The sequence below is a fragment of the Heloderma suspectum genome, chromosome 5 (assembly GCF_057233095.1).
Source record: "Heloderma suspectum isolate Gila_16-S chromosome 5, 16-S_ref, whole genome shotgun sequence".
NCBI classification, from domain to species: Eukaryota; Metazoa; Chordata; class Lepidosauria; order Squamata; family Helodermatidae; genus Heloderma; species Heloderma suspectum.
Window position 1 is genome coordinate 145,627,233 of NC_139462.1, and position 26,831 is coordinate 145,654,063.

Genomic DNA, 26,831 nt, shown 5'->3' on the forward strand with positions numbered 1-26,831 from the left:
GTGTCCTCATCAGAATATTGTACTGTTGGGAAAATGAAGTACTGATTAGGTTGTTGGTAATTTTGGTACTGTTTATTTCATTTATAAAAATAAAATAAATAAAAATATATTTAAAAAAAAAGAAGGAAGCACTGGTCTAAAGCAAAAGCCAACCTAACCACCAGAATGAGGACCAAGGCAGTAGCCAGGGTCCCAACATTAGGAATTTATGCATCTCTGTCTGTAGCAGTTACATCAGTGGGCATGTAGGCGAATCTGCCTTTGTTAACATGGTTTACAAGTTATCAGATGTGCGTAGGCCAGCTTTAAGTATGATGCCAAATGAACAGGAAAACATGCATATGTGGCGCTCCTAGCACTTTTAAACCAGGTCCTCAGCTGCTACACAGACAACGTTAGCACACCAGAGAGCCATGGTGTGGGTTGGTGGGTGCTATGCCGCTGTGCTGCCAATGCTGCATGTGCAGATGAGACAACTAGTGTCCTGCTTGCAGAGGTGCAGGGACAGAGCTCCAGGGAATTAGTCAGTAGACACTCCAAACACAGGGAATTCCAGAAAAGAGCTGGGGATGTACAAGACAGGACTCTAGGAGCTAGTGTACAGATGTTGTTCCAGCAGCCTGGGTCTAGAACTGAAGGTTTTTACACCTGAGCCTTCAGAGCCCCACCCAAAGCACAGCTGCAGGCCATCAATATCACCTGAGGAATTGTCAGAACCTTGCTCATGAGTATACCTTTACTCACAAGGAGTCCTTATTCCTCAGATGGCCACTTCTGAGTCTTGCAGCTGGCTGAGCCTGAACCTTTAGATATCTGTGCTCCCTGGAGCTAGGTGGCTACTCGACGCCTGCCTTTGAATCCGAGAGGGGGTTACCTCTGTCATGAGAGGTAGGGTCAAGAGCCATCTTCCCCTATGGCCCAGGATCCCCAACATATTGCAAGGTCCCTAGACACAGGACTTTTCTACATGAAGCCTTTATTGTACACTCTTCACTCCCTACTCACAGTTGTTTACAGGTTCTTTAGATGACATTGTGACCTTCCAGTTTCACTTCTGTCCTAACCAGCACTTTCAGTGAGTTTTTTTTACAAAAGGGAAAATGAAACATTGAATTGTGAAAGCAAAAGAAAGTGCAATTTCCTCTTGTGTATTTGCATTATTCCACTATACGACAGTGCCACCTAGAGGTTATGTAATGGAAAAACAGGAAAGGAAACACTCCTTGTGTAGTGCTCCAATCTCAATTCTCTGCCAAAACCGAAAGTAGATAAAGCAAATTAATAGCCTCGTGCAGAAAAGCTCATAGGCAGCTCCTCCATGAAGTTTGGTGGCAAGGGAGCAGGACTGCTCCAAGTCATCTTTCAAAAAAGAGTCCTTCAGAAGGAACATGACAACTACTTTAAGTGAGATGCAGGTGTGTGGAATGCTACACAGGTGTATGTCTCCCCCTTACTTGCCTGACATCACATTTAAATTGGGCCTAATATGCTTGCCAGAGCAGGAATGCTGAAGTTGAATGTTTTTTAAGGTAAGCCAAACGTTTTGGTCCCATGTGATGAAAAAGGCTAACAGCTAACATACTATGTGCGTTCCAGGCACGTTGAAAGCAGCAGTGCCCCTTGCTTGAACGGCAATCTACTTTTAGACACAAGGGAACTTGAAAAGCTGTTTGCAGTGTGACATTTTAGGGGACAGGTGAGGAGACACACTCAAGTGCAACTGAAGGAGCTTTCAGTCTTGAGGCCAGCTATTGCTTTATCTTCCATCATATGGCAAAGCAACCATTTGACAAGATAACAGAGTGTGTGTATATACATACGTGTGTGTGTGTGTATCATAATACCCAAAGCCAGAACAGTCGAAACCAAACAGCAATTAACTCATATGTCCAGTACCAAATCATAGCTCAACTATATCTGTCACATTGTTTATTTAAACCAAGAGAGACCATCATTACCATCATGATAAGCAAAAACCATTCCAACAGTAATCTACAATCACCATTATTCAGCATCTATAAGACCTTGGCTATCTCATTATCCACTTCAATTTCTACCTGAATGAATAAGAAATCATTAAACTCAAAACCCAGGGGGAAAGTCACCAACTACTTCAGTTTCTTCCAGTTTATCAATTGATACATGTAGAAAGTCTCTTCTGAAGGCTGCAATCCTGTACCCTCAAAACACGTGCAAAGCAAGGTGCAGAGCAGCATGAGACCTCCATAATAACCCTCACCTCCTGCAGCTGCTGTCCCAAGAGTGTTCCAGCATGGGCAGATAATTCAAATTAAGCAATATCCTTCCACACCTCCCCTGGTAGCATCCAGCAGCTAATTCTTCACTAGAGCATACACTACCAGAGCTCAGGCATGGAGGAAGAGGGATACTTTCCCCCAGGCTCAGCTGTCCAGGGTGGGGCTGGTAGAGTGACCATGTGTCCTACTTTACAGAGGACAGTTCTTTATTTGAAGACCTGTCCAGTCCAGGTCTGGTTTAAAGCTAAAGAACCATATTAAGAAGGTCAGGCAGGGGTCTTAAAATTGCTCATCGACCAAGACAGCAGACTGAGCAGGCACATAGGTTGTTGTCTTCCCCACTTTGGTGAGATGCATTATATTTCTATTTAAAGAATAGTAATTACACCGAATTTAGTAAATAGTGATAGTAAATAGTAATAGTAAAGAATTACTGTTCTTTAAATATGTGCAGCCATCCCCTTCCACCCTGAAAATCACACACACACACCAAGTCGCCAAAGCAACCCAGTTCTGCAAATCAGGTAACAGCACTAGGCTAAATTGTAGATCATGCCAGATGATGTTTATGCGAACATATTTTTCCTGTAAATATATAAGGCATCCAGATCTTGTTAGATCTTCTGAGATTTACTAGAGTGCAGTAGAAACACGGCAGACCATTGAATCTCGTGGAATCAGTGGTGTACAGAATTCCCCTGCCCATGTCTAGAGTGCTGTGTGGGCCTGTTTATGGAGCTAGTCAATTATGCCTATTCCCAGGGTGAATGCTGTTGATGTGGTACAGCTAGAAGCTGGTAGATATGCCTTTGGCAGAATCTCAAGGTTAGCCGATAGCTGAGATGGGAGTTATCTGGGCTGGCTGGCTGGTTGTTTTCCAGTCTACAAGTATGTATGAAACACTCTCAAAGTGATTGGACTGTGCCCAGAATGGGAGAGGTCAAGGGGATACTGTATGATTCCCTGGGCCATACCAAGGGACAGAACTTCATCACAGGCCGAGCCAAACAGGTGCTGTGGGCCAGGCCATCAGAGTGCATTTGTCACTGATCTTACCTTGACAGGATGTCGCAGTTCCCAGTAGCTGAAAGGATGTATGCTGTATCTGGCATTGAGTAGATTTGCTTCAAAATAATGTGCTTTGCTTCCTTGTCTTTTAATAATTCTGTTAATCTGCTTTCTGTTAATAAATCTCTTTCCTTCACCCGTTGATGTACTTATTGGCTCTGAATATCCAAAAAGAACCATTGCTAGTGCAAAACATGGAGCCAATCTGAAGCAGTATTACAAGTGAACAAGCAACATCCTGAACAGTCAGCGGCTTCATGCCCAGACTCTTCCTTAAAACAGAGAGAGACCCAAAGCACACATGACTTTTTTTCATTTTTACTCTAAAGTGCAGAGGGCATGATCCAGACTGAGACCCTAGTGTGGAAATTAGGGGGCTTTAACTCTCCACTACCCCCCACCCACCAACATATGCTACAGTCTTAATCCAGACTGGGATCCTTGCACCTATAAGTCACATTGCCAAATAGCAATTCATTAAAGCAGGAGTGGGCAACACGTGGACTGCAGCTTGCATGGAGTCCCCCCCCCATCTGTTTTTGTGGCTCCCCTGCCCTCAAATGGCCACCGCTGTGCTCCTGGATTGCTGCTGAATTTTGGTGGCATGTGGTGGCAGCAAGACAAAAAGGCAATTTTCACTTTAAAACAAGGTGTGTGGGGAGTGCATGCCTTGTTTTAAAACAAAATCACACTTCCCTGGGGCAATTTGGCAGTGGCAATATTAGCGGTAGGGGATGGTGTGGCCCCAGTGGGTTCTGGGGGATGGAAATTGGGCCCCAGACCCCACAGAGTTGCTACTCCTGTGTTAAAGCAAACGTATCCCTATTTGACATTATAAACTGCAGGTGCAGGGCCTCTGATCCAGATCAGAACTAGAGCAAGAGGAGGGAAACCCCTCTACCCCCTCCACTAGGGTCCCAATCTGGATTAGGCCCCCTGCATTTACTAGAATAAAAATGAAAAAGGATGTAGTGGCTTGTTCCATCTCTAAAGGAATGTGTGCTTAGGCCCAGAGAGAATAAGTGCACACTTGTAAAGGAAACTGTAGGACTTGCACTTTGAAATCAAGAACGGAACGTGCCTATGTGCCTCTCCAGAACGGTAAGTCCCAGAGTTCCTAGGCATTTCCTGCCTAGACAGGAGAAGCTGACTGGTAAGAGGTGGAAGAGACAAGCACCACAATAAGGATCACTTAGGTCCCAGCAACAGCAGCAGCCAGAACAAGGGGAATACATGAGTTAGGCCTCCAGTCCCTAGAAGGCACAGAAAAACTGACCCTAGACACCACGGACAGAGAACAGTTTGTCACCTATGTATTGTTAAAGGATATTTGTCACTTACGCATTATTAGCATACATACACGCCATATTGCAGTGTCTGGCTATAAATACAACCCATGCAGCCAGAAATGTAGGGAGCTTAAACAAAGGGAAATTTAAAAAGCTCAAGAAAACAAAATCAGTTCTCCAGTTTTTCGAAATGGACAAGGGATCATGTGCGGGGGAACCATGTTACAAGTTTGTACTGGACCCAGAGAAATGCTTGGGCACTGAAGATAACTCACTCTGAGAAAAAGCAGGCAAAGAGCTGTATGTGTAGGCCGGGGGGGGGGGGGCGGTGCAGGGGGAGAGAAAGTTTTGTTTGTTTTTTTGTTTTAAATGAACTTCTTGCAGTCTAATAGAGAACAGAATTAGGCCCAAATCAATATTTTAGAATTACACTATTTATCAGCACAATAGTCAATCATCACCAAAAACCTTTTTTCTCTTCAAGCTTAGCCTACATAAGAACAAAGTTATTTCATTCCAAACGACACAAGTAGCATAGCTTCTCTATTACCAAAGGCTTCTACCTAATGAGAAGAAATGGAATGTAATCTATCACTTTTAGCTGCTTTCTCCTTTTCCCCATGAAATGAAATCATATCATCCGGCAAATCCATACAATGCAAGACAAACTACTGAAGCTGCAGGGATTCCCCGCCCCCCCTCAGTGTTGTAAAAATAATAAGAGCATAACATCTTGAATTGCCAATAAATCTTTTAGCCATTAAATAATTTAAGGTCTTCCACACCTTGACATTATTTCTTAGAGGTTTTTCAAACAAAATCCTCTCTCTCACATTCTAACCGTCAGCATTTACAAATAATAGATTTTCCCCCTCCTATTGTGATGTGGATTGAATTAACCTAGCCAGTTGCTCAGGAACAAGTAAAAAACACCAGAGTCATCCCCTTATATTCATTACACTGAAAGCCAAATTATTCAAACAAAATTTATGCTTGACACTTTCTCTTTTTCTCTGCCTAATTTGAATCCCAAACATAATGGAAATTCACTGGCAATCCTGCACATAGATCAGTGCTCCTCCCATAAATTAGCTCTCTCTCTAGTTCCCACAGATCTCTCACTCCACACACATTACGAGCAACCACATTTAACCTTGAGTCCTTGACTATACTGTGATATGGGGGGGGGGGCAATTCTTAACATGTCAAGGAAACAGATTCATTTACTCTTTGGAACTTTTTCTTTTCTTTTTTGCAAGAACTTGTAGTATGAAATAATAAAGCCCCACTGCTGTTCAAAATGCACACGCTGTCATCACTGAGAACCCATTTTTAATCACTTCGGTAATTCCACACTCATCCTAAAGTTTCATTTCTTATGCGGTGGCTAGCCATATCTGAATGCAAGCAACTTGACTAAAGCTTGAACCCAGAATTTACTGAGAAGGCAAATATTTGGCAATAGATCCATCACACAAAGTTCTCCTTTGAAGATAAACAATCATCTTTGAAATACAAATAAACAAAAATATTCATTTACATAACTACCTTGAAGAGCAATCCTATATATTGTTACTCTGAACAAAGATCCACTGTGTTTAGCTGAGTTTACTCCTAGGTGAATGAGCACAGAATTGTGGCCAAAGTACATCATTTTGGAGCACCAGTAATGCACAACAATTATGTATTTAGGCGAGCCTATGCATGTTTAGACAGAAAAAAGTCCTACAACTCCCAGCATTCCCCTGCCAGCATGGGGAATGTTTAGACATAGAATCATATCATAGAATCATAGGGTTGGAAGGGGCCTACAAGACCATCAAGTCCAACTGCCTGCTCAGTGCAGGAAGCCTGATTCCCATTTGGGGTCAGATCCATATTTAGGCACATGCAAAGGGGCTGGTGGATGCAGACTTCTCTGCCCCCTCCTCCCCACAACAGCCCTTCCAGCATCTTGAAAATGCTACACAGAAGGTCAGGGGACCCTGCTGAATGTAATGAGCTGTGGTGTGCAGGAAACGGGGGAATCCCCCAAAATCAAGAAGAGGCACCTTCCATGAGTGGAGCCCTTCTGTCAATGCAAGGCAGGTCCTGGGTCCAACTCCTGGTATCCTACCATTCAGTACAAACATTTCTAGATTAAAAACATAACAATAAAATCACAAACCAACAACAAATTTTGAAACACAGCGACAGCACAACCAATAAAACCAGAGTAAAAATCATAGATCTAAAAGGCCTTGAAGGAAAAAAAAAATGATTTTTGCCTGGTGCGAAAAAGACAGCAAACTCAGGTGCCAATCAAACTTCCCTGAGGAGAGAGTTCCAGAGCTGGAGTGTTTTATGTTGTCTTGTACTCTGACCTTGCTATATCTTGTCCTGGATTTTTTGTGTGTACGTGCACATTTCTAAAATATGACCTAATAAAAGTTAATCTGTCATTTTAGCCTTCAGCAAAATAAAGGAATTTGATTTGCCAAACACCAATGGCCATTCATATCGACTCTGTCTAGTGGGATGTTTTGAAAGACTGGCCATTTTTCCCCTTTAGTGGAGAGAGAACTGAATTTAAATGGCCAAATATTTGCTCCCTCCATGTTTGAGCAATAAAATACTTTCCTGTTTCACATCAGCAGGTTTGTTATTTCCCTGGACTAAATGGTATTTCAGTACTTTTAAGGATCCAGGCCAGCCAAGTGGAAAAATCTTCTCTTTCTTTTCCCCAGACTTATCAAATGATCAGAAAGTGCCGCGCAGCTGCCCAACTGTGTTATCCTGTGACAACTTAAAGGGTCATCTTTAGCTTAGGCACATATAAGACACTTTCTCCTTGTTGTCAAAATGTCCACATTTAGAGCTGAGAAAGAGAGACCTGTGAGCTATCACAACATATCCAGAGGTCTGTTAACAGAGGATGGCAGGATGAAAGAGGCAATCAACTGAATGTGGCAAAAACCTTGAAACCTTTCTGTAAGGATGTTTACTGTTTAACCACCAAGAAGAAAGCCATAGTGATGCATTGACTCAAAGAGAGAGCTTGGCTAATGAACTCCTTGAAAAGCAGTCGCTTCCAGTCGTCTTCTTGCAAACACAAGTACACTCAGCTGAAACAAGCAGCACCTATAGTCAGCCGAACAAAAAACACACACACTGTGGCTTGGTAGATAAAAATGGTTCGATTTAGGCTGAGAGACAATGGGTGACCTTGGGCAGGTCCCTTACTCTCAGCCTAACGTACCACATCCAGGGCTGTTTTTCATAGTAGCTTGTCAACAAACCTCTACATGTTCAGAAGCCTCCAGGTAACCAATAGCAGCTTTTTCAGCTGCCGTTCCTGGTGCCTCTGACAAACCCGTTTCCAGCCTCACTCACCATCCAGCAGTGTCTGGCTTCTTCTGGCAGCATGGAGGAACACAAAAGTCACAACAAAGAGAAGTTGTAGAGACTTCATTCCTCTCTGCTGACAGGAGAGGTGATGATGAGAAGCAGAGGTGCTGAGCTGAAAGAACTGGAGGGGAACAGCACCCGGATCAATAGCTGCTACAGACACTTGGAGGCTTCTGAACATATGGAGGGGCGTTCACAGGATACCTTATGAACCAGCCTACAGGACTGTCATCAGGATAAAATGGGATAATGCTGGAAACAGAGGAGTCAATTGCCAGAAAGCAGTTAAGGTGTTATTGTTTTAAATTGTTGTACACTGCCTTGATGGTTATTTAGCAGATTAGGCAGTATATAAATGTTAATAATAAATAAGTAAATAATTCTATCCAAGATGGAAAGTTCTACCACAAAAGCAAATGCAGGAGGAAAAAAATGCAAAGCGAATGGAAGATTTAATACTTAAACCCAAGTTAAGATGTTCTTATTTAAACTGGCTCCCTTGGGAGTAAACTTCATAGATGCTGAACCACTAGAAATGCCGGTGGATTTCACGGAGGTATGCAGGATGATTAGAACATTTTTTTAAAAATCAGGCTTATCATGACATGAACATGTGTACTCTAGACAGAAACCCCCCCCCCCATAAACACACACCCTTAAATAAAATTAAGCTACCCAATTAAATGAGTTCTAATGGTTTCCTAAAAACCAAATCTTTTAGCACATCTTTAAATACATTTTTCATCCCTCTCCTGTGACTCCTAAGCAGGGAAAAAGATAAGAAGCTGACAGCTCAAAGAACAGAATGATACTTTGTCATAACTTCATAATCCCTTGTATGTGAAGAACGGGGGAGGGGGGGTTGGACAGGTGGTCTTAAGCTTTTAAAGCAAGCTGAAACAATTTGAATGTGATGGATTCAGTCTAAAACTGGTTTTGTGAAACCATCATTCAGAAGCCTGGATACGGGTGTACTAACAGCTGAATGACATGAAGGAGGAATTATTTTTTTCACTACAGAGCAGTATCCCTCAAGAAAGAAATATCTTAAGCTTTGGGTACTCAGTTCCTTACACATAGCAAACTCTTAAGTTTCAGTAATAGATCATTATCACACCTTAAATAAACACCAGCCATTTCTAATGAGCCCAGTGAATCAGAGCTGGGAGTATGTTTTAAATTTTGAGAGCTTTGCTTGCCTTGAAGGGATGCAGGTGCTTGTACTTAGACCTGTATGAGACAGGTTGTAACAGAAGAAAAACAGATCAGCAATGCCCAAAAGACTGCTTAATGACAATTTGTGGTCCACTTTATACTTATACATGGACCCTGAAAAGACTTACAGCACAAGCCTATGCATTTCTACTCAGAAGTAAGTCCCTCTGAGTTCAATGGGACTTACTCCCAGGTAAGTGTGCATAGGATTGCAGCCTTAACTGAAAAGTAAAGCCTCTCACAAACATATGCCTTTGTAAGATCGTTAAGCAAGAAGCATCCAACTGTTTACATAAGCTATGCTTAGTCTGGGGGATTTTGACATTTAGTATTACTCTTTAAAGCAGAGGTGGGCAACCTTTTTTCTGTCTAGGTCCACAGTCACTCATGGGTAATCTTGCAGGGACTGCATGTCAATGGTGAGCAGGGCTGAACTCAGCGGTGAGCAGGATCCAAGCCCAAAATGGGTGGCTCACCACTTTCCACTTTCTGCCACTCTCTTTCCTCTTTCTTTGTGCAACCCCCTTTTTTCTCCCTCCCTCTTTCCTCCCACCCAGTGGGCTGGCAGCAAAGGAAGAGATCACTCTTATCAGAGGACTGAACAGATAACATGCAGAGTACTTTTGAAATTAGACTGGGAGCCACATGCAGCCTAGGACTGCAGGTTGCCCATCCCTGCTTTAACTAGGGATGTCTGTTGTTTGCAAATCCAGCCCTTTTGGGGCCTGACAGATTCCCACTGCCTACCTGGCTCGGCTTGCATTCATGAGCCGAGCCATGTCCTTTTCCCAAAATCCAGGAACTTTTTCAGGTTGGTTTTTTTTTTCATGAATAGGAAGTTGCACAAATTGCTGCTGCAATTTGCACAAACTGCGGCTGTAATTTGCACAAATTAAGTAAATTTCAGTCAGAATTTGTACAAATTACACAAATTACAGCTGCAATTTGCACGATTTCTACTTCCAGGGGCGGGGGGACACCCTGAAAATCCACAAGCAGATTGAGTCAGGCCAGCTTGCAGGGAAGCGAGCCGAAGTCCAGGGGACCGAGCTGATGAAAGCTTGGCGAGCTCCAACCTCCAGGTGGATTCCTTCGACATCCCTAGCTTTAATGTACCGGTGTCCATTTTTTGGCAAGCCTGCCACAAGTCCAAAATATAAGATAGCCACTCTAGCACACAGTACCATACATATGCCATTCATCATGCTTTGGGGTGCTTTTGCTTTTAGCCTTCTGAAACAGGAAACAGGGAAAAGCACTGCAGAGAAGGGCTGATCTGACGTTGTCATCTCCCATCAGCCTCAGCCAGCATGACAACTAGTCAGGAATGCTGGGAGCTGTAGTCTAAAGCATCTGGAAGGCACCAGTTTGGGGAAGTCTGGACGATGTCATAGCCAGGCCCTCAGCCTCCTACTCCTATCCAGCAGTGCCACATTTTCCTGTGTATGTTGTGGCACCTATGCTTTAAAAGGATTATTATAGCCATTCTTAATCATTAATATTAGCCATTCTTAATAGTTAATATACTTAATATTTTTAACAACGAAAACATGATGCTTACAGGATAAATTCTGTCAGGTTGCACCATTTTTTAGAGTCCACCTTTTGCATCATCTCTTCAAAGGACTTCCCACACACCGGCAAGTTTTGTAACATGAGAGATTCATTGCAGACAATTCCTTGTTGTGCACCTAGACGAGAAAGAAAAGATCTTTCAAATCAACGAAGGGGGGGGGGAGAAAAAAATCACGATCTTTCTGAAGAGCAGTAAGAGAATCAACATTTTGAAAACCCTCTTCAAGAAAAGAATCGTTTAGCCTACTTTACATCTCAGGGCTGACTCAGACATAACAATGGTTGCACATCAATACTGTTGAAAAGCTCTTTCCTCTGAAATAAATCCTAGCACAGTGGTAGAGCACAGGGTTTGCATGCAGAAGTCCCAGGTCTGATCCCCAATTAAAGGCTCTTGAGTAGCAGGGAGAGCTGGGGCTAGTCAAAGTGAGCAATACTAGGCTAGGCAGAGACAAGGCTCTTACCCAGTATAACTAAGAGTTTGGAGGGCCCAGTTCCACATTTAAAAGGTTCTGAGACCATGAGCCACCTCATATGCATGAAATATTGGCATCCGTCCCAGATGAGTTGGATCCAAGACCTGCCTTCCTTGCGACGAGGGAACTTCCTCAAGAGGAAGGGCTCTGCTTGAGGAAGGTCCCTCCCCACCCAATTCGGGGGGAATCCCCTCTCCACCACACCACAGATCAGACTATTCAGCAGAGTCTCCTGACTCTTTTAAGTAGCATTTTCAAGGAGCTGGAGGGGCTGGGTGGGAAGAAGTGGGTGAGGAAGCCTATTTCCAACAGCATGGTGTAAATCTGGATCCAACCCCAGGTGGATGCTTTGCAGGCACAGAATGTGAAAGCATACTAGGGGTGGGAGGGAATCTTTGTAGTGATTTGGTTATTTCAGTAGTTCAGCATGGGGAACTGCTACCACACATAGCCCTTTCTATAGAGGTTAAGGGCCCTCACTGCTCAGAAGCCTCCAAACTTGGAGGAATCCGAGATTCTTATGCCCTGCTGAGCTGAAGCCATCAGGATCGAAGAGCAGTGAAGGTGATCTTCACCTCCTTGTCCTCTGTGTTTGGTGGGTTGGAGAGCTTCGGAGGGGGAGGGAAGGAGGCTGGAAGAGGGTCAGGATAATTCATAGCCTGGCCTTTGCAGTCACTTCCCCTCCCTACCCATCAGAATGCCCCCTTTCCCCTCCTCCAAGGTCACTGGAGAGGTAGCCAGCAGGGTTCTCTCCACACTAGCTGCAAGGGGGTGGGGTGGGATCTGGGGTGGATGACCAACTCACCCTTTTGAGGTCAGAGCGCTGTGTCTGACCTCAAAGGTGTTTTCCAAGCAATCCTATGGTCCCTGGGACTGTCTCCCAGGAACTATAGGTTTGCTCTCTAACTAACTCATTTGGCAAAATCATACGGCAGAATTCTTCCAAAATTCTACCACTTCAGACTGTAGGTGAAGAAAATGCTGTTGACTGCAATTGCAAAAATATAAATAATCTCACACATGTGCACACACACACGCACACACTAACATTTCAGGGAGAAATCCTAGCCCATTCTCTGTTGTGCTTTATTAAAGAACTATGAGTTTGAATCTCTTCAGACTGAGTGAATAAACATTAAGATGGCAAATGCAGTTCAAACAAACAAACAAACAGATGTAAGCTGATACACACTGGGGCAAAAAAAATTCTAACTTGACATATACACTGATGGGGTCTGACCTGGTTGTGACTGATCAGGAAAAAGATCTTGGGATTGTGGTGAAGAGCTCAGTGAAAATGTCGACCCATGATTTGGTTTGTACATAACAACAACCCATCCGTTTAAAAAACAATGGGTTGTCAGGAACAGACAGATGCACTTTACCACACAACCCATGATCAGCTCCTTCCTAGTTTGTGCACTGTGACTTGCAAACCCAGACCACTGGGTTATTTAGGGCCTAAACAACCCAGCAGTCTGGGTTCACACATCACACTGTACAACCTATGAAGGAGCCGATTGTGGGTTGTGATGTAAAGCAGCTCATGCATGACAAGCCATCAGTTTTTAAACCAATGGGTTGTCATTACACGTGAACAGGCCAGGGTGTGGCAACTCTTAAAAAAGGCAAATTCCCCATTAGGGATCATTAGGAAAGTGGTCGGAAATAAAACTGCCAATATTGTAATGCCTTTATCAATCTATAATGTGACCACACTTGAAATACTATGTACAGTTTTGATCACCGCACCTCAGAAAGGTTACTGCAGAGCTGGAAAAGGTGCAGAAAAGGGCAGTCAAAACAATGAGGGGGCTGGAGCAAGTCACCTAAGAAGAAAGGTTACAACGTTTGCGGCTTTCTGGCTTAGAAAAATGGTGAGTAAGGAGGGACATGATAGAAATGTATAGAATTATCCATAATGTGGAGAGACTGGAAAGAAAGAAGCTGTGCTGGCTGGGGCGATGGGAACTGAGATCCAACAACATCTGGAGGACCATGTTCCCCACCCTTGCTACACTAGCAGATCATTAAACACAAACAAACCCATTTTTTAAAAGCTGCCATTTTTAAAGAGGCCTCATGAACAAAAACAATGGAAACAGAAAATATTAAGCTTCTTACCTACTAATCCAATTGTCATTAGGCCATTAACTACAAAGAAAAGAAGGTAGCCGTTAGAGAGCCATTATTCCAAAACAATTAAAAGTATACTGCACTAATGATAAATGTAATGCATAAGCTAAGTTAATCAAGTACGGTTATGTTGCACGTATGTCCAATTGATTTCAATGGGACCTGAGTGCAATAATTTTGGATCCTCCCCATAAGTCCTCTTCAGGCCTTCATACCAAACATGTGAAGGGGCTTCCAAGAATGTGTTAGCGAGCCCTGCCCTAAGATACCTACACACAGGTTGTCAACATGCCCCAGCCAATGGACAATTAGTGTCATCCTGAAGGGGGACCCATGCATGTACGGATGTACCTGCAGGCCTCCACTCATGGAGATAAGAACTCTGGTCAATCAGGGTTCCCATCTCCATGGAAGGACCATCATTGTGTGCATCCATATGGGAATAGGGGGACCTTCAGACTGACACCAATCACACGTCAGCTCAGCTGGGGGCACAGCTGACACATCTGTCAGCATCTAAGTAGAAGGGCTAGCTGGCCCATTCTAAGAAGCCCCTTCACACATTTTGTACTCATGGGCACCAAACAATTTCAGAGGGCTATAGCAACTTGGCAAACCACCCCATGTTCCCCTCTAACTTGAATCCTGTCCGATATTTATTCTGTTTAATATTATTCAAAGGGTGAAGGTTCATATTTGCTAAGGAATAATAATCTTCCTATGACTCTAAAGAGTACAGCTTTTAATGCCAGTTGCTTCAGCATGTAAAGAAGGATGTTTGATTAGTTGGTCTGTAAAATAACATTTAAGCAGCAAAGCAGTTGATGTTCACCCATGTGCATTAGAGTTATGGAACTACAAGGTGATAATTATTCCTGTTAAAAGTTTGAGAGCTCCAAGGTTCAAATTTCAAACAAGTCCTGTTCAGGAGGATAGACATGCACAAAGGCCCAGTTTCAATCCCCGGCACCTCCAGTTTAAAAGAATCTCAAGCTGCAAGGTTGAGAAGAGAACTCCAAGAGCTGCTGCCACTCAGAGAAGGCAATACTGCAGGGGTGTTGAACCTCTTGGTTGACTTCCATTTCACAGAAGCTCTTGAGGGCCGCATTCCAGTGGTGGATGAGACCAAAGGCAAAAGGGGCAGCACAAAAATACCAGCACATTTTAGCATAGCACTCTGCCAGTACCTAAGCCTTTGTGGGGGGGGGGGGCGGCCATGGGCGTTGAACTCTTAGGTTAGAGGTGCCAAGATAGTGATAAATCAATTCAAAGGTTTACTTACAACGAGACTTTATTGGGTAACTTACAGCACACAGGCGTACCTAATGGTTGGATCAGACAGCTTCTCTGAACCAAGAGCCATGGGGTACAATGGGTTTTATACAATACATGATAGCAAAAAGCAGCATAACAGCAACAAGCGCCCCCTAGCGTGCATTCCCAGCAAGGACTAACAGAACTAGGTTCTCAGCCCAGCCACCTGTAGCTTTAAGGCAAACAAACTCTGCTTCTCAGGCACATCAGTGATAAGACATTCTCCTCATTAGCAAGAAATGTTCTGAGAAGGCTGTTATCAGCCTTTTGACTCATCTGCACATGCTCAGAGGCTTACTAGCATGGGAATTGCACCAATAATGAACTTAAGCAAGCATTATGGATCTCTAGGCCCCTCTGACACTACAAATGACTTGGCTATGGTCCTGGGGCCAATACAGGGGGGCATTTCAACCTTTGAGAATGGGGCCAAGGAGGAACTGCACAAAAGCCAGGAAACAAGAAAGGAGCCAGAGAAAGGAGGTGGAGCCAGGGCAAGAGGAGTGGCCATCTGAGGAACCCTGGAGGGATGGATTGGGACCGCAAGAGGGCTGAATTTGGCCGCCAGGTTCTGCACCCCTGCAATACTGGAATAGATGGACCAATGGTGTGATCCAATAAGGGGCAGCATTCTACGTCCATAAGTGGGGTAAATCCCTTTAATGGATAAGGAAGAAGTGGCGGGACAAGAGCAAATCAACACCAACATCAGTTTAGATGGATTGGTGTGTAAAGGTGCAATCCTATACATGTTTAGCCAGAAAAAAAGTCCTACAACACCCAGCATGCCCCAGCCAGCCATGTAAGACTTTTTTTCTGTCTAAACATGCATAGGATTGTGCCCTAAATGTTTTATTGATGTTATTTTCCTAATTTTATAGCATAATTATGCAATTTTGCATTTCATATTCTCATTTCTGTTGTAAGCCCTGTTGGAGACCTTGTGAAAAGCCAATTGTCAGAATATAATAGAAACATTATTTTCTAACAAAAACTTATAAAATTATCTAGTTTACTATAGCTTATGCAGAGATATAAAAATATAAATCCCCCAAAACTATTACAAGACAGGAAGCTTATGTAATGCACTGTCAGATGTCAATAAATATTGAAGTCAGGGTAAACACTGAAGATGGGAACAATCCATCAAGTCAATGTTGAAACTTGCATGGATTTTCATGGTGATGGATTTCTACTTCTTTCTATTACCTTCTCACAATTACAGAATACTAGCAGTGCAATTCTATACAAATGAAATCCTATCATCCCTGAATACCAACCATGTGAAAAGGGCACCGGTCAGCTTGAAATCTTGGTTCCAGTATATAGACATAAACCAATTTTCTCATTCAAGCTAAAGAAAAATATGAAGGACTCTTTTCAGTTAAGGTATGTGTGTGTGGGGGGGGTCTTTTTTACAGATACATACTGATGTATAATATCTCATAGATGTGTTTTGCTCAGAATATTGCCAAAATATGTAATTTTCCACTTTGTGACCTTTTAACAGCAGCTGCTGAAAAAGATGTCAGTTGAAACATGTTTAGCAATCTTATATGTAATTGGATTTGGAATAGTATTGAATGAACTGTTGCGTTGTAATTTTCATGAATTGCACTGAGAGAATAGGCAGCGATCAGCTGATGAACTGATTTTATTGAAATAAAATGTGGTATTTGTTAACTGTGTATGTATGTATGTATTTTATTACTCAAATGTATATACCGCATTCGACAGAAGTATCAAAGCAGTGATCATAAAATATATCATCAAAACAACAATAAAGTAAAACAATAAAATAATAAAAATGCTATTCAGTGGTAAAACTACACAACTACTGTGAGATACGGACCACAGTTGGCTGGGTCACACTGCAGGGAAAGCCTGTGAAGAGATGGGTCTTGAGAAGACATCTAAACATCAGAACTGTGGGGGCCTGTCTAATGGCAGTTGATAAAGGGTTCCAGAGGGCGGGTGCTCTGACCCTAAATGCTCTGCTGCAACTGCTCCTGAGACAAACCCCAGGAGCATTTGGCACCCTCAGAAGTGCTCCCTCCGGTGATCGCAGAGATCAGCCAGGGTCACAAGGGTCTGGTGTGGGGCCAACATTTTTCAGCTTTTGGTTGGATCTTGCATTCTGCTCACTGGGTTTTTCTGGTTATTCCTTGCATAAAGGAAGACTGTCATGGTGGACCTAGTAACCCCCTTTGAAAACCAGGCAGATGCCACGACCCTGGCTTTGAGCAGTAGCCAAAATCCGGCTATGGAAGTGGAGAAGCCAGCCAGGCCAGGAGGGCCAGTGTCAGCTGTGGAGGGAATGGACCTGGTCCCAATGACAAGCTTTAGCCTGACAGTCAAGAGCCCTTCGAGCCTGAGAGCCTCACACTGGAACCCTCAGGGGCAGCCCAAAACATTTTTGCCGAGCAAGGTGTCACCTCCCCCCATTCCACCTACAGAAGCTCAGCAGACTTGCAGTTGAATCTTACGACAACACTGGTGATGAGACCGCATCTTCCATTGCACCTGAGGGCAGGCCACATGGCACACACAACCCTGTCCTCCAGCAGAGAGCTATGGCTAGGGGGCTGCCACCACTTCCCCCTCCACACCACCCAGCATCTGCTGCCTGAGGTGACTGCCTCATTCTGCCTAATGGTAGGGCTGGCCCTGACTCAATAGTGTCTCCTGAGACAAATTCCCCTGAGGACTGATGCCTTCCACACCAGGAGCCTCACGCTCTTCATTGCCGACTCGCTGGCACAAGCAACGCACTAGGCAGGAATTGATGAAGAGGCAATTGAGTTCTTGATCCCAGGCCTGAGGTGTGCCCTTTTAACAATGGCTCTTCTTCACTTGTCAGCAAGGCAGTGATGCCTCAGAGAAGTCAGAGGCAGAGAAGGCATATAAGGCTCAATTGGCTCTTTTGGAAAAACTAGTCGTCTTCCAGTGACCTGGAAGACCTATATCAACTAGCTCTGTTTCCCAGGATCATCTTGACCCTGGCTATCTTCTGGCTGCCTGTGTATGACCTGAACCATCCATCACCCTTCCTTCTGGGGATTTTGAACATGTCTTGGACTTTGTCTGCCTAGTTGATAACCACTGTCTCCCTCAACCCCAAGCCCTGCCTTCTTCACCCATAGGCACTGTCTCTCCAGTCAACAGCAGAGAATGAAAGCAGAGCTTTGGAGTGTAAGCAGGTCTGTTGGGTTGGATGCTGTTTTTATTCTCTTATTGTTGGGGTTTTAACTAGGGCTGTGAACGGACCTCCCCTTCACTTCAGATGCCTCTTCGGACCCTCCAAATCAGCCCTGCTTAGACCGATTCACACCCCCGTGGATTTGACTCGGTTCCAGATCCGAAGTGAGATTTGGATATCCAGATCACTGGGTTTGGGCATTTTCCCATTGACTTGCGTGGGAAAACACAAATGGCCATAACATTTTCGGTTTCCATGATACATACATGAAAAATGGGGGCCTCTCTGCCAACATGATGGGGATCCCACCTGCCAAATATCAGATAGTTTGGCCCAGTACTTTTTGTGCTAGGTGCAACTGAAATTTTATTTTTTGCCACAAAAACTCTCAAAGCAAAGAGCTATACCTCTCAGCCCCATGCTGCCACCTCCACCTGCCTGCTCAGCTGTCAAGGACTGCTAGCCATCTCCTGCTCGCGAAGAGGAGACAGCTAGTGAGTGGCAGGGGTGTGCACTGCGCCTCCTCCTCCTCCTCCTGCCTGGGCAATTCACAGTGCTTTTTGCGTATAAGTCTATCTGCACACGTAGACTCACACACAAAAAGTGCTGTGAATTGCCCATATACTCAAGATTCATGGCGCTCTTTGCATATAAGTCTATGTGCACATATTTCAAAAACATGGCAATCGTGGCAGAGGGACCAGCGAGTGGAGCAGGGGCTGGGGGGAGCTTCCAGAGAACACGGACGGGGTGAGTTCTCACATCCCTAAGTAACTCCACGAGAATGATCTCTGTCTCTGAAACACAGCTGTTTTTCTCCAGTTATTCAGTCTTCCCCCCTCCTCTGCCACTATCACTGGTTGGAGATTGCTGGGTTACATTCAGCTCTGATTTGGCAACTAGAGTTTCCATTCACCAAAGCTCCCTCCCTCCTCCTCCTCCCTTCCCCCCTCCCTCTTCCACAACGGCTCACAGAACTTTCTCAAGTTGATACTTTGGCGCCAGGCTGTCTGGGTTGCTCAGTACAAATCACCAAGTCGGACAAGGCGCTTCGTATACAAGCCACTTCACTTCGGGGTGCCTCGTTGCTATTCTGCTCCTCCTCATATCACATGGAGGCAGCTCCTAAGCAGCCTGCTTCAACTCATTATTCGGGATTTGGACCGAAGTGGTGCACAGCCCTATTTTTAACTGTGTTTTAATGCATTTGTTTTATTACTGTTTTAATTAAGTTTTATTTATGATTGTAAACTGAGTGCCATTATTCGTGACAGAAGGGTGGGGTACAAATCAAATAAATAAAGCATCAGAAGTAAGCCTCTCCAACAGGTATATTGAGGATGAAAGAGAGTATGGTTTTTCAGTGCACATGGTGCTCAAAGGACATCAACTGTGTTGGTAGGCCAGTCCCCATTTTGTATACTCCACAATGCAGATATGAGGGGAGCAGTGTTGTGTCTAGCTCCTTAAAGTTTTCTTCCCCCATGAAAGAGGCTTCTATTGTTCTGCCTCGCTCTCAGGATGTTTTATAATTGATTTTTGTGGTGTTTTGGGGCTTACCTAATCATTGTTAGCCTCCCAGGCTGCCTGCACTTCCAGAGCAAAAAGACCCTATGTGAGGAATTACTTCATGATTCCTTCCCCTGGGTTTTAATTGAAGTGTAGGAAGCTGAGAAGGCTACAGGCCACCAGACAGATGATCATAAAATGAAAAACAGGACTCTTATGCTCACTCCTGGGCCACTCCCTAAGTAAGGTAGGCACTAGAACCTCAAACCCAACCCATGAGAATTTCTCCAAAATTTCTTCACCATTGAATTTCTTTTCAAAAGCAATTTTTTTCTATCAAATTGAATGAGAATGGTCAAAAAAAATGTGGGAGGAATTTTTGGCACAGCACTAGTTATTTATCCTGATGGGTTTTCATGTTTGTATCATTTGTAGACAGAATAAATTGACTTTCTTTCCTTTGTCATTACTTTTTGAGTAGTTATGCTACTGCAGTTTTTGTAGTTTTCTTAAATGTGTAAATACGAGTCATCTTCTAAGAAAGCATTAATAGCACAATGTTTTATTAAGGTAAATCACTCAAGTCAAGAGGGCCTCAGTGGTGTAATTCCTGAAATATAAACACAGGAAAAGATTTTGAATACAACATGGCAGAAGCGTTGAACCTCTTTCAGCCCAAGGGCTGAATTCCATTTCAGAGAGGCTCTCAAGGAGAAGGGCTGTATTCCAGTGGTGGGTGGGGCACTCTGCAAAAGTGGCAGAGCCAATGGCAAAGGGGGAAGGCCAAAATATCAAAAAATACCAGCATATTTTAGCTTTACGCTCCTACTGCCACTAATTAAGCCTCAGGAGAGTAATTTCAACCTTTAAGAATGGGGCAGGGAGCCAGGAAACCACCAAATCGCTGAGGTTGGAGGAATGTGGGTGGGGCCAGGGGAAGGGGGCATGGCCATCCAGGGTACCTAGGAGCACCACAGTAGGATCCCAGGTAGGATAGAAATGGCCCCCCAGGCCTGAGGTTCTGCACCCCTGCAATATCAGGCCTGGAACTTAGGGTTACGTCCTAGCCCCTGCCTTACAGATACAATATGATTAATATAAACTTTGTGTATTATCAGTGTATCATTGCAGAAGCTGCCTGATACTGAGTTAGACCGTCATCTACACTGACTGGCAGTGGCTGTTCAGGTCCTCAGGCATGAGTCTTTCCTACCTCTAACTAAAGGTGCCAGGGATTGGACCTGGGAACATCAGGTGCCAGGGATTGAACCTGGGACCATCTGCATGCAAATCCTGTGCTCTACCACTGAGCTGTGACCCTTCTCATAATGGAAAGGCACTTTCACCAGCCAGAGACATTTTTCTGTAATGTTGTGATGGAAAGCCACATGGAGGCAGGTCTTGCAAATTGATCTGGCACAAGTTCAAGCCCCCGGCAAAGAATTTCTGGCTGGACAGCCTCGATGTAGAACTCAAAGTGTCTCAATGGAAACCATTCTGGACCTGTTCTCAATTTTTAAAAAGAGGTAATGGTTGGTCCCAAGACCTTCCAATCTGTTCTATTTGGAGCTTGTGACACCATCATAAATTCAATTTGCAATGAAGATTTAACCAGAAGGCTAAAAGGGAAAGCAAAGCTCTTCACTCAGCCTTGAATATGATGGACCAGGCAGTTCATTCTAATATTCCAATACGAAAACCCAGTAATGGATTGATTTTATTAAATTCAACTAAATTAAGTATAGTTAGAGGTTATGGGGCTGAAGGCTTCAGTAGCAATCTACTTGCTGAATGATCATAAATGCAGAAGCTCAAGTTTCTTAATTAAAAGTGCTAATTCTTTTTTTTTTTTAAATAGCATTTGAATTAACATGCCAGCTGTCTGCTTAATTTTATCAACAGTGCTCCATAGGAGGATTTAGCATATCCTTCTCCATAGATAAACGGAGAAACGTACGGTAGACATTAGCAAGCATTCTGGAAAGCTGAAGCCAAAGGGGCAGAACCATTGGAAACAAGGAAGGGAAGTCCACAGCAGCAACAGTACAGGTGAGAAGAAAAACAGCAACAACCAGCAGGTAGGGATACTTAGCAGAGTGGAGGAAAGGCAGGATGAAGCAAGCAAAGACAAGAGAAGACATGCTTTTAAATTATTACATAACAAGAATGGAATATCATTGCCAGTATTCCTCCACTTCCCAGAGGTATTTGGCCGGCTGCTGTTGGAGGCAGAGTGCTAGATAAAATGGAGACGACAAATTGATATGTGGGATCCAAGCCCACAAATGCCAAACGACTCCGTTGCCCCCATATTTTCTGCTGCAACGTTCATTTCACAGATGATCAAGGACTAAGGGTGAGAGACATGTGGCTTGCATTGCACATTGTGCATAACAAGTATTCTTTGGGTGGATTACACACAGTTTAAAGAAAATAAATACAATACAAATAGTTAAACGAATATAGTACAATACAGGTTGCTAAAAGAATAAGATACAGTACAAAATGATACTGTCTACAGAGCTGCAACTGTCTTATCATTTAAAATTCATACACACTTAGGACAAAAATGCTGTCACTCAATAAATCACTACCACTGTCTTTCTACGGCAAACAACATTGCCATCTTGATTGCACATAAACAAAATTATTTACTGATGTCAGTGAGAGTTTAATTCTCACCAAAATCAGAATTTGCCAGAACATAAATTTAGGATTTCTGCCCTGTAATTCTGAGCATGAAATAATTACATCTCCAGCCTCTGCTGCATCAACTACTTTGACTCATTCTCATGACTGATTCTATCACCAGAACTCCCACGTGGAAATATGGTTTTTATTTGGTTCATGCTGCATTTTGGAGAGCAACCAAATTACAGGAGGGATGACATTGATGGCTGCCCTTAAGAAAAAGGCAGAAGTGCCACAGATACCGCTTCTCCCTGTGGTTGTGGCAACAATTGGGGGGGGGATGTACATACAGAGCATTTAAAGCAGGGGTGCAGAACTGTTTTCGGTTGGGAGTCCAGATTGCCCCCCACCAGGGCCACTGCAGGCCGGATGATGTCAGGGGGCATGTCTCCACGCCCTGATGTCACCTCACCTTTTTTTCAGGCTGCCCCACATCCCCACTGTTATCTCTCATCTCAGGTCAGAGACAGCAGCGGGAATTGGGGGGGGGGGGCTGCTGCAAGACTGGCCTGTGTTGGGAAGAGCAGCTGCCACTGCCTTACATCCCCACCGATATCTTTAATCTTAGGTCAGAGATAGCAGTGGAGGTTCTGCTGCTGTCATATGCAGCAGAGATTGGAGAGAACAGTGGAAGATGCCCTCCAAGGGGATCCCTCCAGGGGGCTGGGCTTGGTGCCTAACCCCACCATTTGGAAGAACCCAATGAGGTTCGACGGCCCACACTGCAGTGCCCCACAAACTAGGTTAGGCCCATGAGCATGAAGTTCTACACCCCTGATTTAAAGGGACAGATTCCCTACCCTTTTTTTTTTAATAGGTCACCCTTTTAGTAGGCAAAGCATTGCTTCCTTATCAACTACTGTGATCTCTTTTTAACCTAAAATAGTATTTGGCTTGATTTTAAAAAGCAAAGTAAAACAAAGACCCATTGCAAGGAAATCCCAAGAAGAGAAATTTAACAGGCAGACAGAGAACGGAGCATGGCCCGGGAGAGGGAGGTCGAAATGAGGAGAAGCAAGATGAGGCTGGAAATAATGAGGAAGGATTCTCAAGTGGGGATCACTACACCACCACACATTAATGTACAAACCAGCTCAAAGATCAAGGAGAGTGATGTTGGAGGTGGAGTGCATGATACTGGAGGCAGAGGTGGCAGGCGTGATCCAGCTACCAGCTCCACACATTGGTTACACATGTGGAAGGTGTTCTTTGAACGCCTGAGCAAAGGGCTGGATGTGCCTGATCTCATCTGATCTCGGAAGCTAAGCAGGGTCAACCCCGGGTAGTAGTTGGATGGGAGAATCAGGCTTCCTGCATTGAGCAGGGGGTTGGACTCGATGGTCTTGTAGGCCCCTTCCAACCCTATGATTCTATGATTCTAAGGCCTGGAGATGATGGGCAGGAGATGAAGAAGATGTCTTCTCTGTTGTTCCACAGTGCAGAACTAGCACCAATGGGTGGAGATTGCAGGGAAGCAGATTTCAGCTAAACTCTAGGCAAGGCCTTCAAACGGAATGAGCTTTTTGACAGTGGAACAGACTGCCTCAGGAGGTGACAGGCTCTCCTTCACTGGAGCTATTTAAGCAGAGACTGTTTGTCCCTCTCACATGGATGCTATAGCTGCATCCTGCATTGCAGATCCTGTACTGAGCAGAGGGTTCGACTAGGTGACCTCCAAGACCCCTTCCATCCCTATGATTCTATGCACAGAAACAGGAATAGGAATTTAGTATCAGCTCACACACACACACACACACACACACACTACTTGAGCTAGAGTAGCTGTGGGGAACCTCCAGTCTGTGGGCCGGATGTGGCCTGCCATCCAGCTCCCCATCTGACCTGCCCCTCAGGAAAGGCAAGGAAAAAGAGATGGTGGCTCCTTCAGGAGCTGCCACTTCAAGTCCCTGGAGTGCCTTAAAGCAGCGGTTTCCGGGGGCTTCTCTCGCCACTCACCTTTCCAGGGAGGCTGCTTGGGGAGCACCTGAAACCAGCACCATGTTTACTTTCAAGACTAAAGGCCTTCCTTTTAACTTTAAAAAAAAATGTGCCACTTTCAGGCGCTCCTCAACTCTGTGTGTGTGAGAGAGAGAGACAGACACAGAGACAGAAAGTAAATGAATGCCTCTGTGTGTGTGTGTGTGTGTGTGTGTGTGTATGTGTGTGTGTGTGTGAGTGAGTGACGTGGGGATGTGTATAAATGCATGTGGATGTATACAAGAGAAAGAGAAAAAATATGGCCCCACCCACTTTTTGCTTCAACCCCACCCACTTTTTGCAGAGGCCCAGCCCTCTGCCGGCATGCAGCCCCTGGAAGGTTAGCCACAAGGGAATGTGCCGATGGACCAGAAAATGTTCCCTACCCCTGAGCTAGAGGCTAGATGGGAAATAAGGCCAGAACAACTTGTTACCCAGCCACTTTGCATACTGAAACCAAAGCACAGCTTCTCCTCTGCAAGGCATCATCGGACAGAGGTGTGGGATTTCAGAGCAAAAATGCTGAATGGTATTTCAGTATGTGAGGTGTCCAGGTAACATGTCATTTCAGCATAGCACTTAATTTTTTTATAGCACTTTGAGCATTCAAAGCACTTTATCCATCATCTAAATAATCCTTATAAGAACCCTATAAGTTAGGTGGTCAATATTATTCTCATAGAGTGTGTGTGGTGGGTGAGGTGAACAGTGGCCTACCTACAACCGCCGAGTGAACGTTTGGCTGGGGCATCTTCCCTGCTCACACTCCTAGCCAGGACTAGCCCAAGACATTTTGCTGCCTGAGGCAAAGGGCAAGATTGTGCCTCCCATTCCATGTACAAAAGCTGACTGGACCGGAAGTTGAATTGTTCTTTGACACTGGCAATGGGGCGGCATCCTCCACCACACCTGAAAGCAACAGGCTAGCTTACCAGGCACAGAGCAAGCTGTGTGGCCCACATTCTCTCCTCCACCACCTTGCTGCTGCCTCCCAGGATCTGAGGCAACTGCCGCACTCTGCCTAATGATAGGGCCAGCCCTGCTGCTAGCCACTGCATTAGCTCTCCTTGGTGTCAGAGGAACACGATGAAGGAATTGAAGCACTGAACTGAACTGCATTCACCATATATCAGTCTTTTGCACATGAAACAAAAAAGAGTGCCAAAGTTGACCTGCATAACCACACATTCCTCATTTTTGAAAAGAAGAAATTCCCTATTACTACACACCTCAGAAAATATGTTCCTTTTGTGTGTTGGAAACAGCCTACTCTCTTTCAGGCAAGATGAAAAAGAAAACAGATACCAAACCCCTTCCTCTTTTAGAGGCACACAAACTGAAATAAATATTTTAACATAAAAGAGACTGCCCATTTCTTTAAGCAAACCACATAGTTGTGTCTTGTTTGGACGATTCTCTTGTGTTCTGTTACTAATTGCCCATTATGTTATTTGACTTTCATGAGCCAAGAAACCTGTGGTGGGAAAAGAGGGAGAACAATCATAACGTGGTATGAAAAGGCCAAAGGAAATGAGGCAAGTGAAATTCACAGACTGGATAATGAACATGGTACAAAGCAAGGATGCAGGGTATAAACGGAAGCCTTCATAAATATACTGCAATGAAAAATATGACCGGCACAAATCAGAATAGCTAACGGGAGGAAACAGTCATTCAAGGGGGGGAAATGAGAGAAAATAAATGCAACTGTGAGGGAAAAAGCAAATATGGTGAAGTAAACCACTGGAGACACATACAAGTAGGATTATGTGTGTACTGCAATTCCATGGGTGGGCAGGAAGGTGGTACACTAGCTACAAATTTACCCATTTCAGGAAACTTAGCTTTTGTTTTTTTAAACCAAGTTTCTAGTCCTTGTGGTTGGGAAAATGACAAAGTGCTAAGGCAGCTAACTAATGCACTTATTGTGACATGTAGTTTTATAGGCCACAGCCCTCTTCTTGTTATTCTTAGTTGTCAGATGTAAGACAAGGGGGTGTTATTACGAAATGAGGCCCGGAGACCTGCCAATACAAGAGATCTGTATCTGGAGTCCCCAACACGGCAGTCACGGCTGCCACTGTGTCCCAGACTCCTCAATTGGCACTTGCTGAGCCTCCCTGCCTCTCCTGTTCGGTTTTAACTTCTTCTTCTTCTTCTTCTTGGCTTTGCAGTGCCAGAAAGCAAAGCACCAGCTTCCAGCTGCCCCTCCCTCTTCATTTTCTTTCCCAGACTGTATCTGGGCCCCTCCTGAGGCATTCTTAGGAAAAGAAAGGAAAAGGGCAGGGTAGCTGGAGGCCAGAATTTTGATTTCCAACACACCCAGTGCACCCAGCCAGCCAATTAAAACTGTATTTGAAGGAAAAAATACAAGAAAAAGGGTGCCCACTGCTGCCTAGAGAGACTGGGGAAGCAGCAGGAAGAGACCAGGGTGGGCTGGGGAGGTAGCGGGAAGTGACCAGAGGGTTTTTTTCCTAGTTTATGTGTGATGGGTGTGTGTTTTGTGGTGTTTTGGGGGAGGGGATGTTTTGCATGTGGTTGTATATGTGTAGGCCACCACGGCAGCCATTTTGTAACTAGGTGGGTCCTCCATGGCAGCCATTTTGTGGTGCCACAACGGTTTCTCAGATTTCCAAATATGCCCATGGGTAGGCTGACCATACATACCGTTTTAAACAGGACAGTACCATTTTTTTCATATTTCCCGACTGTCCCGTCGTTTTAATATAAATGCCAA

The 26,831-nt window shown here is 44.3% G+C and overlaps 1 protein-coding gene across 1 annotated transcript in view; it reads right to left on the reverse strand.

Annotated features, from left to right (window-relative positions):
- The window catches only part of RAMP3 (receptor activity modifying protein 3), a 94,820-nt gene that overhangs the window by 39,048 nt on the left and 28,941 nt on the right, over positions 1-26,831 (reverse strand). Inside the window, exons 2-3 of the mRNA XM_084857732.1 lie at positions 13,393-13,422; positions 10,779-10,908 (exon numbers count right to left, since the gene is read on the reverse strand). Of these exons, the coding sequence (XP_084713858.1) occupies positions 10,779-10,908; positions 13,393-13,422 (160 nt within the window). The remainder of the gene's footprint in view (positions 1-10,778; positions 10,909-13,392; positions 13,423-26,831) is intronic.